Consider the following 11,935-nt stretch of genomic DNA (forward strand, 5'->3'; position numbering starts at 1 on the left):
TTGCTGCCTGGTTTCTTGATTCACTGGGGTGGGGAGTGGGCAGGGATCAAGGATGCCAGGCTGCCCCAGTGGTCCCCTCCCACCAGTGCTGCCTCTAACCCTGAGGAACTTCCTACAGTGTCCCCCCGTTCCCGGTTCCAGCAAACTGCTTCTCTGTCCCCATTCTACCCATCAGCACCCATGCTTTTTGTCCAGTCCTGGGCAGGGCTGAGGGTTTCTAGAGAGTTCATTCAGTCTGTGTTCGTTTTTCAGGGCCTCCATGAAGTTCCAAGGATGGGCTAAATACAGCAAGGTGAACCCCAAGTCCCTCCCCCAGAAGGCCTCTAAACTGTGGGGACACTTTCAAGAGGCACACCATGTGAGGCAGGTGAAGGATCAAAAGATAGCTGGGAGTGGGAGGTGACCGCCTGGCAGTTTTGTCCCCAGGGTCCTAGAAAATCTGTTTGCCTTTTCAGGCGGGCCAAGTGGCCTGAAATAGCCCCAGCCCCTGTGCTGGGCCAGCAAGCCTGTGTGCTGACTCACCAGCTCGAATGCTAATGGGTCTGGGAGTCTAGGTGCCAGGGTTCCAGGGACAAGCTTTGGTGAAGTCCCAGAGGGGTGAGAGCCAGCAGGGAATGGGGTAGGAGCTTATGGCAGACCCCAGGGCCAGTCTTTCCTTGCCGGGGTACTGGTTTGCAGATGTGAGAGACCTGAAGCAGGGAGGCACTGGCACTCAGTGGCGTGGCACTAGGGGATTCTCACCTTTGCCATAAGGAGTGAAGTCCCAACTTCAGGGCCCTTCAAGGTCACCTTGGTGGGTCCTTGACAACATCCAGATGGGTGGCCAGCACCCCCAGGGACAGTCTGCTCCAGAAGCATCCCCTGTAGATGGCTGTGTCACACAGGTCCCATTCATGCTAAGCTGAATTCTGGCTTCCCACAGCTATCCCTCAAAAACCCTAGGTCTACACCTCAGGCCAGTCCAATCCTGCCTCCCACCTGAGGGTTGTCTGGAAACCTGGGGATGGTGAATGCTCTTCCCAAGGCATCTTTGCTATGTGGATGATTGTTGGAACACTCTGGGAGCCCTGAGGATGCTGAAGACAGATGAAGGTGTCTGATCTCCAAGATCAGAGACCACCAAACCACAGGGTCACAGGTCATAGCTCCAGAGTTAGAAGTCACTGACCCTGGGGCCACCAAGGCTCTGTTCAGGAAACCTAGCCAAGAAGTGAAGTGGCGTGACCTTCCTGGGTGGGGAGGCAGGCATGAAGGTTTTGAGGGTTTCTGCTGGGCTGATTGGGGCTAAGCATCCAGGGCGGGGTCCCTCTGTCCCTCCCCCACTCCCCGTCTGTCCTGTGTGTTAGGTGAGGGGCCTATACATTGTTTGTTTCAAATGGTGGGCCATGTAGCCCCTCACGTTTAAGCCCAAGTGTGTTGTGTGGCTGGAGGCGTTGTGTGTGGCTTTGCTGTGAGTTTCTCAGGCCTGAGCTATGACTTGCCCATGATACCCAGTATGTCCATGTTTGGGACTTCATCAAGTGACTATAAGTGGGCCTGTCACCTTAAACCTCCCTTATCCCCCCACTCGCCCAATTTTGCAAGCTTGAGTAGGTTTGCCAACACTTGCCAATAGGGGGCATTTTCCCAACTCCCAGAAGCTTAGGCGTCACTAGGAATAGGGGGAACAGGGGCTCCTCCTGGGTCCTATGGCCTAGCAAGCATACCCTTCATCTCCCCACCCCCTTGGGATGTACAGGGGCTACATAATCAGTCCCACTCCAGCCCACCACCCAGAGCTCACCAGATGCCTACAAAGCACATCCCCCTTTAAGACCCCCAGATGCAGCCCCCGCAGCTGTCAACAGAGACGTCACCCTTTCCCCAGATTTCTACAATCTAGCCTCCTGGCTGCCAGAAGATTCTGAAGACACCCAGAGACCCCCAAACTCCCATAAAATCCCTAGGATACCCTCAGACCCTAAAGGCTGTTAATTCCATCCTCACAGTCACAAGATTGTCGAGGTTCAACAGGCCACTTCCCGGAGGCCTCAGACTGCAGAGTCCTCTGGGCCATCAGGAACTCTGTACTACAGACTCCACACCTCTCCCTTGACTCTAGATCCCTAATCCAGCTTCACCACTTACTTGCCTTTTTGTTTTTGTTGTTGTTGTTGTTTTTGAGATTGAGTCTCACTCTGTTGGCCAGGCTGAAAGACAGTGGCACAATCTCAGCTCACTGCAACCTCCACCTCCTGGGTTCAAGCAATTCTCATGCCTCAGCCTCCAGAGTAGCTGGGAATACAGGCGTGCCACCATGCCTGACTAATTTTTGTATTTGTAGTAGAGACAGGGGTTTCACCATGTCGGCCAGGCTGGTCTCAAACTCCTGACCTCAGGTGATCCACCCACCTTGGCCTCCCAAAGTGCTGGGATTACAGTCATGAGCCACTGCGCCTGGCCTTTCACCACTTGCTTTTGAGCAAAGCACCTTCCTTCTTCTAAGTCTCTGTTTTCTCTGAGGCAGTGGGTAGTGGAAACACCCACCTTGTGGGTTTATTGTGAGGGTGACAATAGATGATCTGAGAGTGCCTGGCACCTGCCAAGCTGTGACGTGTGGTAGCTGGTTGTGGATCCCTACATTGCCTCCCATGGCTGGCCTGCCACTGCTGCCAGCTCACAGGTCCAAGTCTGATCTCATCCGTACCCACCCCCACCTGCTCCAGGGCTCCTTGCCTCAAGCCAAGGTCCACAGTCATCCTAGACCCCTCCTCCCTCACCACCTAGTCCAGCAGGTCCCCAAATCCTGTCAGCTTCTTCAGTGTCAGCTTCTTCAGGCCTGCATCCTGAAGGGCTCTCAGCTTAATCTATAATCTTTATGCCCAATGCCACAGGCCCTCAATAGCCTCCAGAGCGTCTCCCTGCCTTCAGGGTGCCCTCTGCAACCCTGTCTCCAGAGGAGCCAAGGGTGCTTCCTAAATGCACACCTGAGCCCCTCCCTCCTCCCTCCTCTGTTATTTGTGTGTGTGCGTGTGTGTGGGGGGGGGGTGGGGCGGGGGGCGGCTGGTAGAATAAAGTGCAAGCCCCCTGCACCTCCCCAGATTCAATTTATCTTCCCCTCTTGCCCTCCCACCCCCAACACCCGCTGGCACTTCCCTATCCTGACCCGCAGTTGTAGCCAACACATCACCTCCTCTGGGAATCCCCCTGCCCAGCCCACGCCGCGGCCGCCGGGACCCAGGCCGGGCTAAGGGTGCGCTCTCCCTTCCGGCGAGAGGTGCCCTCTGTCAGCCGGGCCCATGGCGCCCGAGCTCGTGAGGGCCTCCCCACTCGTCTGCGCCCCCGACTGGCCCGCTGGCCTTGAGCCGGGTTGCAAGGCGAGGGGTTCTGTTCACCTCTGTCCCCTCCAGCCTCGGCGCCCCGGCTGCTCGGCGGACGTTTGTCGAATGAATGAACGAATCGGGAGCCCTGACAGACCCGGCAGAGGAGGCGGAATGGGTCCCGTGGCGGGGCCACCCCGCAGCCGCTCCCACCCGCGCAGACTCCGGTGCGCCGCGTCTCCCGCCGGCAGAGAAGTAGCGGCAACTCCGCTCCCCGGGCCCGGCCGCCTCCTCCCCGCCGCCCTCCCCCGCCCCCGCCCCCTTGCTCCCTCCCGCTCTTTGTCTCCTGGGCTCCCGGCTTCCTCGCCACACGCCCCCCCGCCCCCCGACGCCCCTTCCCCGGGGACCCCCGCGGACCCCGGCCGACGCGACGCGGCGCGAATCGGCCCTGCCAGGCGGGGGCCCCGCGTCGGGCCAGGCCTGGCGGGAGGCGGGCGGCGGGGGCGGGGAGGGAGGTGGCGCTCGCTCTTCGCTCTTCTCTCTCTCTCTGTCACACACGCACACACACACACACACACACGCACACGCACGCACACACACACAGAGCATCCTCCCGTCAGGTCTCCTGGTCCGGCCCCGCCCGCGCCTCCTGCTTCCAGCGAAACTGCTCCCTCTCCCCACATCCCCCGCCCTCCATTCACCCCCGGCTCCGGGACCCTTCCTGCCGACCTCACCCCCACTCCCGGGATGGAGCGGCTCGAGCCCGCCCGGAGCCCCCCGCGGCCGGGGTGACGGTCCCCCCACCCCTCTCCTGCCCGGCCCCCGCCTCAAGCACCATGGGCCTGAGGGGTTCCAGGGGCGCCAGACGCTGAAGATGACCGATGCCGGAGGTGAGGGGCCGGGCGCCCTAGGGTGGACCGGGAACTGGGGCTGGGGCCACTTGGGCCCGCGGTGGGACCCTGAGTGGGGTTGGGCAGGGCCAAGGGCCAAGGGCCTTTCTTCCCCTATCCCTAGGGGGACCGCACGGGGCTGGGGTGCCGGGCTGTCAGGGGAGGGGGCGGAGATAGGATTTATGGCCCTAATCCCCTCCCTCCCGCCGGACGCCCGGAGAAATTAATAAAAAGCTGGTGTGGGGGGAGGGGGGGAGAGGGTTTAACTCTTTCTTGCCCGGCGGGGAGTTGTGCTGATGGATTGGAGAGAAACTAGCCACCGGGCTCTGACGGGGGAGAAGGGCTCTGGGAGTGGAGTAGGTGCCCTATCCCCAGCCTCACCCCATCTCCAACAGTGCTTTGAGCGGGTCCCCGACTCCTGAGGACTACCCCAAGCCTGAAGCCGGTGGACGGCCGGCGATGTGGGAAGGCGGGACCACCTCTCTGGCTCCACAACTGCCTCCCCGACCACCAGTCTCCTTTCCCATCCACCTCTTCCCGGCCTCTCCCAGTTGCACTTCTCTCTGTCGCTTTCTCCTCTTCAGGGGCCCTCTCCTCTCGCCTGCCCGAAGGGCTTCTCCCTTCTCTCCCACCCTCGGGCGTCACTCAGGGCGGCGGAATCCCTTGTCCCCAGTGCCGCTTCCCCTGGCCCCACTCTCGGTGTGATCTCTTTCTTCTCAGCAGCCCCGTGGACTCTCCGCCAGTCTGTGTGTCTGTCTCTGCTTCTTCCTCCTCCTCACTTCCTTCCGCTCCCGCTCCTTCCCCAGGAATTGTACGCCCTTTCTTTCTTTCTCTTTCCCCTGAGTCCCAAGGGGCTGTGAGCTCACCTGCCTCCCTTTCTCTCAGAAAAGGGTCAAAGGTCATTGGTGCTCCTTCTCCGGGACTGGAAGCCTTGGGGGGAAGGGTATCCAGAGGAACCGGTTCATTCCCACCCCTGTGCAGTTACCTGGTTGAATGTGTGTGTGAGTGTGCGGGGTGTGTGTGGGCATGAGAGTGGGGGCGGGGTTTGGTGTCTAATTTTTCTAGGCTCAGTTTTGGAAGGAGAAGGTTGGGTGGCAGGGGTCTGGTGACCCCCTGGAGACAATGTAGGGAGGGTCCCCGCACACACCCCAGGAAGTTAGTTGTTGAAGGGAAGAAAAGAGAGCAGTTGTGCTGAATCAGGATGGACCGAGAGTGACTTTGAGCAGGAAACCCCAATCCAGCCCAGAGGGTGCCTGAAAGAGGAGGCCTCCAGCCAGTAGAGGATCTCCACCCTGGACTGGGCTCTTGAATAAAGAACACAGGATCTTCATTCTCAGAGGCAGAGAGGAGACAACACTACTGCCCTCAGAGAGCCTCCATTCTGATGGGAGAGGCAGTTCCTGTCTTCAGAGTCCCTAGTCTGAGGGGACTAGTCTGACCCTCTCTTCTCTGAGCACATGTCTGATTGGTGGGGGGGGGGGGGGTCGGAGATGAGACCTATTTAAGGAATCAATGAAGTATGAAGCATTCCCCATTTCCCAGTAGTTGGAGAAGGGTGGATTTAGAAATTATGCAGACAAATGAGAGGGAGGGCTACCTAGGACCTAGGACAGCTTCCTGCAGGAGGTGGCAGCTGGGTCCTAGCCAGATAAGGCTTTGTGGGTTGAATAAGGAAATGTGGTTAATTCTTAGGGTCAGCCTCCCTACCCATCTGGCCTGTCAGGACAGGAAGAAATGTTCTAGATCTTTGCTAGTAGCCCTGGAGTTCAAGAATGGCAGGAGCGGTCTTGGAGGGTCTACTTCCCTGATGACCCCTTCCCACACCTCATTTTCTGCTTTCAGCCCCAGGCATTATGGAATCTGGAGGTGGTTTTGTCTTCTTTGTTTTTTTTGAGATGGAGTTTCGCTCTTGTTGCCCAGGCTGCAGTGCAATGGCACGATCTCAGCTCACTGCAACCTCTGCCTCCTGGCTTCATGCCATTCTCCAGTCTCAGTCTCCCAAGTAGCTGGGACTACAGGCATGTGCCACCACACCCGGCTAATTTTGTATTTTTAGTAGAGACAGTTTTCTCCATGTTGGTCAGGCTGGTCTCGAACTCCTGATCTCAGGCATGAGCTATCACACCCAGCTACTTACTTATTTTTGGGATGAGGGTTTCACAGTGTTGCCCAGGCTGGTCTAGAATTCCTGGGCTCAAGTGATCCTCCCACCTCAGCCTCCTGAGTAGCTAGGATTATAAGCATGCATCAACTTTGCCTGACTTTAGTTCTTCCTCTCATCTCCTGTTTCTCAGTTTTCACATCTGTAAAGTGGGGATATGTGTCTGTAAAGTAGGGATATGAAAATTCCTGGGCCTGGCGCGGTGGCTCACACCTGTAATCCCAGCACTTTGGGAGGCCAAGGCGGGCGGATCACGAAGTCAGGAGATCGAGACTATCCTGGCTAACATGGTGAAACCCTATCTCTACTAAAAATACAAAAAAATTAGCCAGGCATGGTAGTGGGTGACTGTAGTCCCAGCTACTCAGAGGCTGAGGCAGAAGAATGGCGTGAACCCGGGAGGCAGAGCTTGCAGTGAGCCAAGATAGCACCACTACACCCCAGCCTGGGCGACAGAGCAAGACAACGTCTTAAAAAAAAAAGAAAAAAAAAAGTCCCAAGGCTGGCCACAGTAAAGGTAGATGATGTCTATGTAATAATGGAAAAGAAGAGTTGGAAAAGACCCCAGCAGGCGTGTGGCCTAGCCTTCCTACACCTGACACATGTATGATCTAGCTAAGTGTCTTGCCATTCTCCTGGGGACCTGAGTGTTAGAAGTAATTGGAGGTCAAGTCTCAGCCATGCAGCATCCCCTTGCCTTAAACCATCAATGGCCCCTGAGCCCCGATCCAGTATTCCCTGACCAGTGGGCTCCCTAGGGCTATTTGGAATCCTACATCTGCTTGAAAGTCTATTCAAATGGTTTCAGCTACATATATCCTTCCCTATCTGCCCTCCCTTCTTGCTTCCCACCAAAAAACCTTGAACCAAAAAAAAAAAAAGAAAACCCTACCCATTCACACTTCTTCCCAGAACATAGTTGCATCATAGAGGTTTGGCTGTCCATTGTGTGCTGTGTGTACTCCTCATACCCTCCTACATCTGTGAGTCTGTCAAGAACTGTGAGAACTGTGTCTGGAACAGTGGCCCTGCTGATGGTGCCAGCTTCCTGAACAGCTCATGTTCCTGTCTTCAGAGTCCCTAGTCTGAGGGGACTAGTCTCACCCTCTCTTCTCTGAGCACATGTCTGATTGGTGGCGGGGGGAGGGGGGTGGTGAGGGCACCAGTGATGGGGGTGTAGGGAAGAGGGAGGCAGGATTGGAAAAGAGATGGAGAGTTTATGGATGCAAAGATAGGTGGATGGACAGATGGCAGCAGATGTTGGGTGCATGGGAGCAGATGTTGGACGGCTGGATGGGTAGATAGATGGGTGAGTGAATGGATGATGAGTAAGCAAGTAGGTGGATGAGTGCCTAGGTGGGTAGACGGATGGGAGAACCTGGGTCCTGGTCCTGATTTTGCCATTAACTTGCTATGTGATCTTGGGCCAGTCACTCCCCCTTCTGTTTCTTCATTTGTAACATGAGAGGATTGGATTTAATAATCTCCATGACATCTCCCAGATTTGATTGGACAGTTGATGACTGAAAGCTTTTAGGGGATGCTAATGATGCGAAGGCCCAAGACAGTGAAGGGGAGAAGTTCGGTGACCCACGTGAAGGCACGCAGCAAATCAGTGGACCAGGACACCAGGAACACAGGGCTCAGCTTGTGTCTGTGCCTTGGATTTGCGTCTGCCCCCACCCTCCTACTATACCTCCTGCCCCAGCGCCCATGATCTGGGTTATGATTCCAATAGCTTCTCTTCCAGGGGCTAAAAGAAGGGTTCTAAGGTAAGGGGAGGAGCCAACAGGCCTGGAGCAGGTAGCCTTCAACATCTCTCCTGCCTCGGCCAGCCTGAATCTCTTACCCAGGCTCTCTTGTTCTTTCTCTCCCCTCTTGTCCTCCCCAGCTGTCTTGAGTCATGGCTTCTTCAAAGCTCCGAGAACCCGTGGATGAGGTTTTTGGTAAGTTCTGTGTGGCTCTATCTCTAGTCAATAGATACAGCCATAGAGTACTTCCTTCCTGGGCCACCAGGCATTGAGAGGGATAGGGTGCTTCTTTTTTAGCTTCAGAGTATGTGTGTGTGTGTGTGTGTGTGTGTGTGTGTGTGTGTGTGTGTGTGTATTGTGGCCTGACCCTTTGTCACCATCTTAGTGGACACACCAGTTATAATAAGTGTCCCCATTTATTAAGTGCTTATCTTATGCCAGATACTAGGTTAAGCACCCCCATCTCACATGCAATGTATTTGTTAACCCTTACAATAATGCTTAGAAGTAAGCCCAGTTTACAGACCAGGAGTGTAGGGTACAGAGGGCTGAAGTCACTTGCTTTCAAGATCACATATCTAATTAGTGGCAGGGCTGGGAACAGAACCCCAAACTGCCAGACTTCCTGCTCCTAGTGACTATCTTATACACCTGTAAACTCCAGCCCAAATGACACACGTTTTCCAAGTCACATAAATAAGTGCAAGGGACCTCACCCTGCTTATATGTGTGCTGAAATCAAATGTATAACACACACAGCCTCAATACCCCCAGGCTAGCCCCCTCATGCTGGCCTGCACGCCCACGTCCTCAGTACACACTGGGGTGCATGCACACACCACGGTACCATCATTTACTCCCTGCAGTCTTCTCTTGTGTGGACTGGAGAAAGAGACCACCCCAGCTGGGCAGAGTTCCCAGCATGCACTGGGGCGGAAAGCCGGTTTCCCAGCGGGATTCGGGTGGAGGAGTCAGGAGGAGTCGTTGAGCAAAGGAACTTGGAGGAATGAGGGAGAGGGGGAGAGCGGCCTGCTCCTCGAGGGGCTCCTATGCCAGAGGGTTCCCAGCTCCTCCCCTGCTTTCCTTCTCCCCATCTCTCCCTTCTTCCCTCTCTCCCCTGGCCATGCCAGGAACTGCTGCTTCCCATCCCAGTCTCCTCCAGCTTCCCTAGCCTTGAACTGCCTTCCTACTCAGGCCAGACTTAAGCCCAGGCCTGACAGAAATGAGCTCTCCCTTCCCTGGGCTTTTCTGCCCCTACTCCCCCACCTCCTTACCCTCTACTCCACATGCAACCCCTGCCTATTTTCCTCACTGCTGAGGTAGCTGGGTCCTCACTGCTTCCTGACGTGAAAGGCCATTAAATATTTATGAATTCCCACTGCCCAGGGCTGGGAGGAGGAGGAAGAGGGAGAGAGATGGGGGAGGAGGATAGGGAAGGAGGGTAGGAGCAGAGAAGAGGGAAGAGATAGAAGCTGGAGGGAGAGCCTCGGAGAGCAGAGGACCCAGGACAGGCTGGCCCCACCTTGCCTCCAAACCACTAAGTCCCTTAGGAGTCCCCTTGCTCCCCAGCCCCTCCAAGGTAAGATGGCCATGGTGCTGATATGGCCCAGAGTCAGGAGCAGGGGGCCCCTCTCCCTGTTTTGAGTTGGTTGGGCACCAGCTAGGTGCCAGAAGGGTAGAGGATGCGAGACCACTGGCCTGGGAGCCACTCTCCTTAACTCCCTCTGTCCCCTCAGCCAAACGTGTCCTCCTATCCTACGTGAGCCTCAGTTTTCCCATCCATACAATGAGAGGTTAGACTCAAAATTCCTTCCCATCACTGCTTCAGAGAGGGTGTTAATGCTTACCAACAGAGCTAGACCGCCTGTCTGTAACCCTGGTGGGCTCCTCACCAGCTTTATGCCCTCGGGCAAATTAAGGCTGCCTTGGGGATTCCTGGAGTCCCTTCCTTGTAGGGCTGTGGGGAGGCTCAAATGAGCTAGTAATTGAGTAATTGTAAAGCACTTAGAACAGTGCCTAGCACAGTAAGAGCTCAATAAGGATTAGCTCTTATTTTTCTGTGGTTCAGCCTTCAATCCTTGCTGCTGCTTCCAGGCAGTGCCTGGAGATTCTGTGTCAGGGGCTGGGAACAGAGGGCTCCCTCCCCCAGTGCAGCCTCAGGGACTGGAAACACCAGCAGGTTGCTCCCTGGACAACTGCAATCTCCTCTTAGTGTCCACCCTCCCTTTTCAACCAGACCCTTCCTGTCCCCTTGCAGGCTGTGCTGGCCTCGCTGCTCCCCACATGCTCCAAGCCCAAGGCTGCACCAAGGAGAGGAGCTCCCTCTCCTTAGAAAGCTCTTTTTGTTCCTTCTACAACCTCGGCTCTTTATGGCAGACCTCCTCAGTCTGGCTGCCACATTTAAGGTAGTAGCCTCCCAGTCTCCCCCTGTCTTTTCATTCGACAAATATTTATAGAGCTCCTAATATGCATCAGGCTCTGTCCCTGGCTCTGGGGAGACAGCAACAAACAAGCCAGACAAAATCACTGTCCTCACGGAGCTCAAATTTTCGTGCAGGGGCAAGTAGGGGGACAGATGATCAAAGCACACATAAATAAACAAGGAACATACTAGATGGTGGGGAGAGCTGGGAAGAGGATTGAAATGTGGACGTGATGGGATGTGGGCATGGGCGTGGAGGTGACCTTCATCAGCACCCGTGTGTGTCTGGAGTCCATCTTCGCCAAAGCATGCACTGGTCCATGGAAGTGTGACTTTGCTTCAGCACTTCCTGAGCACCTGCTCCTTGTCAGGAGCCGCACCAGGCTCTCACAATACACAGCGGACAGGGAAGGGTTTCACCCTCTGCAGGTTGCAGGTCAGCATGAGGAGACAGTCATTGGCGACCATATCCCGACCATATCGTGACCATATGGTAGTGTGGTGCGGCTGCCAGACGGTGCTGTGTCAGAGTTGATTAGCCAGACAAAGAAGGGCTGGAGAGAGATGGAGCACAGGGATGGAGATGGGAAGCGAAGCAGGGGCAGGTACACATATAGGTATCAGTATAAGCAATTCAGTTGATTCCACAGACGCCATCACCAGTGAGCGCCTGTTGAGCTCGTACTAAGTCATAGCATTATGGCGAAGCACTGTATATGGATTATTTTATCTGATGCTCACAACCACCCTATAAGGAAGATAGTGCTAGTATAATCCCATTTTACACATGAGAAAGCTAACACCTAAAAGGAAGTAACTTGCCCAGAGTCACCCAACTGGCAAGTGATAGAACTGGCTTCAGCGTGGCCATCTGGCTCCAAGGCCAGTGCTCTTAGCCATAGTCATATAAGAGGAGGAATCTGTGGGGAACACAGAAAGGGTGAGTGGGGCCCCTCAGGCCTTGAATAGACGGCTGAATAGCATGGACTTTATATTGTTAGCTTTGGGACCCCTTCTGCGAGAGTTTCAAAAGCAGGAGAGTATGGAACATGGTCAGAAATATGCTTCAGGCCTGGCGTGGTGGCTCACACCTGTAATCTCAGCACTTTGGGAGGCCAAGGCGGGCAGATCACTTGAGGCCAGGAGTTCAAGACCAGCCTGGCCAATGTGGTGAAATCCCACCTCTACTAAAAATACAAAAGTTAGCCAGGTGTGGTGGCACACACCTGTAGTCCCAGCTACTCGGGAGGCTGAGCCAGGAAAATCGCTTGAGCCTGGGAGGTGGAGGTTGCAGTGAACTAAGATCATGACACTGCAGTCCAGCCTGGGTGACAGAGTGAGATTCAGTGAAAGAAAGAAAGAAAGAAAAAAAAGAAAAGAAAAGAAAAGAAAAGAAAAGAAAGAAGGAAGGA

The 11,935-nt window shown here is 55.2% G+C and overlaps 1 protein-coding gene across 1 annotated transcript in view; it reads left to right on the forward strand.

Annotated features, from left to right (window-relative positions):
- Nucleotides 1-135: 135 nt before the first annotated feature.
- The window catches only part of SAMD14 (sterile alpha motif domain containing 14), a 22,232-nt gene continuing 10,432 nt past the window's right edge, over nucleotides 136-11,935 (forward strand). The window contains exons 1-3 of the mRNA XM_023204437.2: nucleotides 136-367; nucleotides 3,390-4,189; nucleotides 8,242-8,296. Coding sequence (XP_023060205.1) covers nucleotides 8,254-8,296 — 43 coding nt within the window. The 5' untranslated portion in view covers nucleotides 136-367; nucleotides 3,390-4,189; nucleotides 8,242-8,253. The remainder of the gene's footprint in view (nucleotides 368-3,389; nucleotides 4,190-8,241; nucleotides 8,297-11,935) is intronic.

Source organism: Piliocolobus tephrosceles, chromosome 16 (genome assembly GCF_002776525.5).
Source record: "Piliocolobus tephrosceles isolate RC106 chromosome 16, ASM277652v3, whole genome shotgun sequence".
Classification (NCBI taxonomy): Eukaryota; Metazoa; Chordata; class Mammalia; order Primates; family Cercopithecidae; genus Piliocolobus; species Piliocolobus tephrosceles.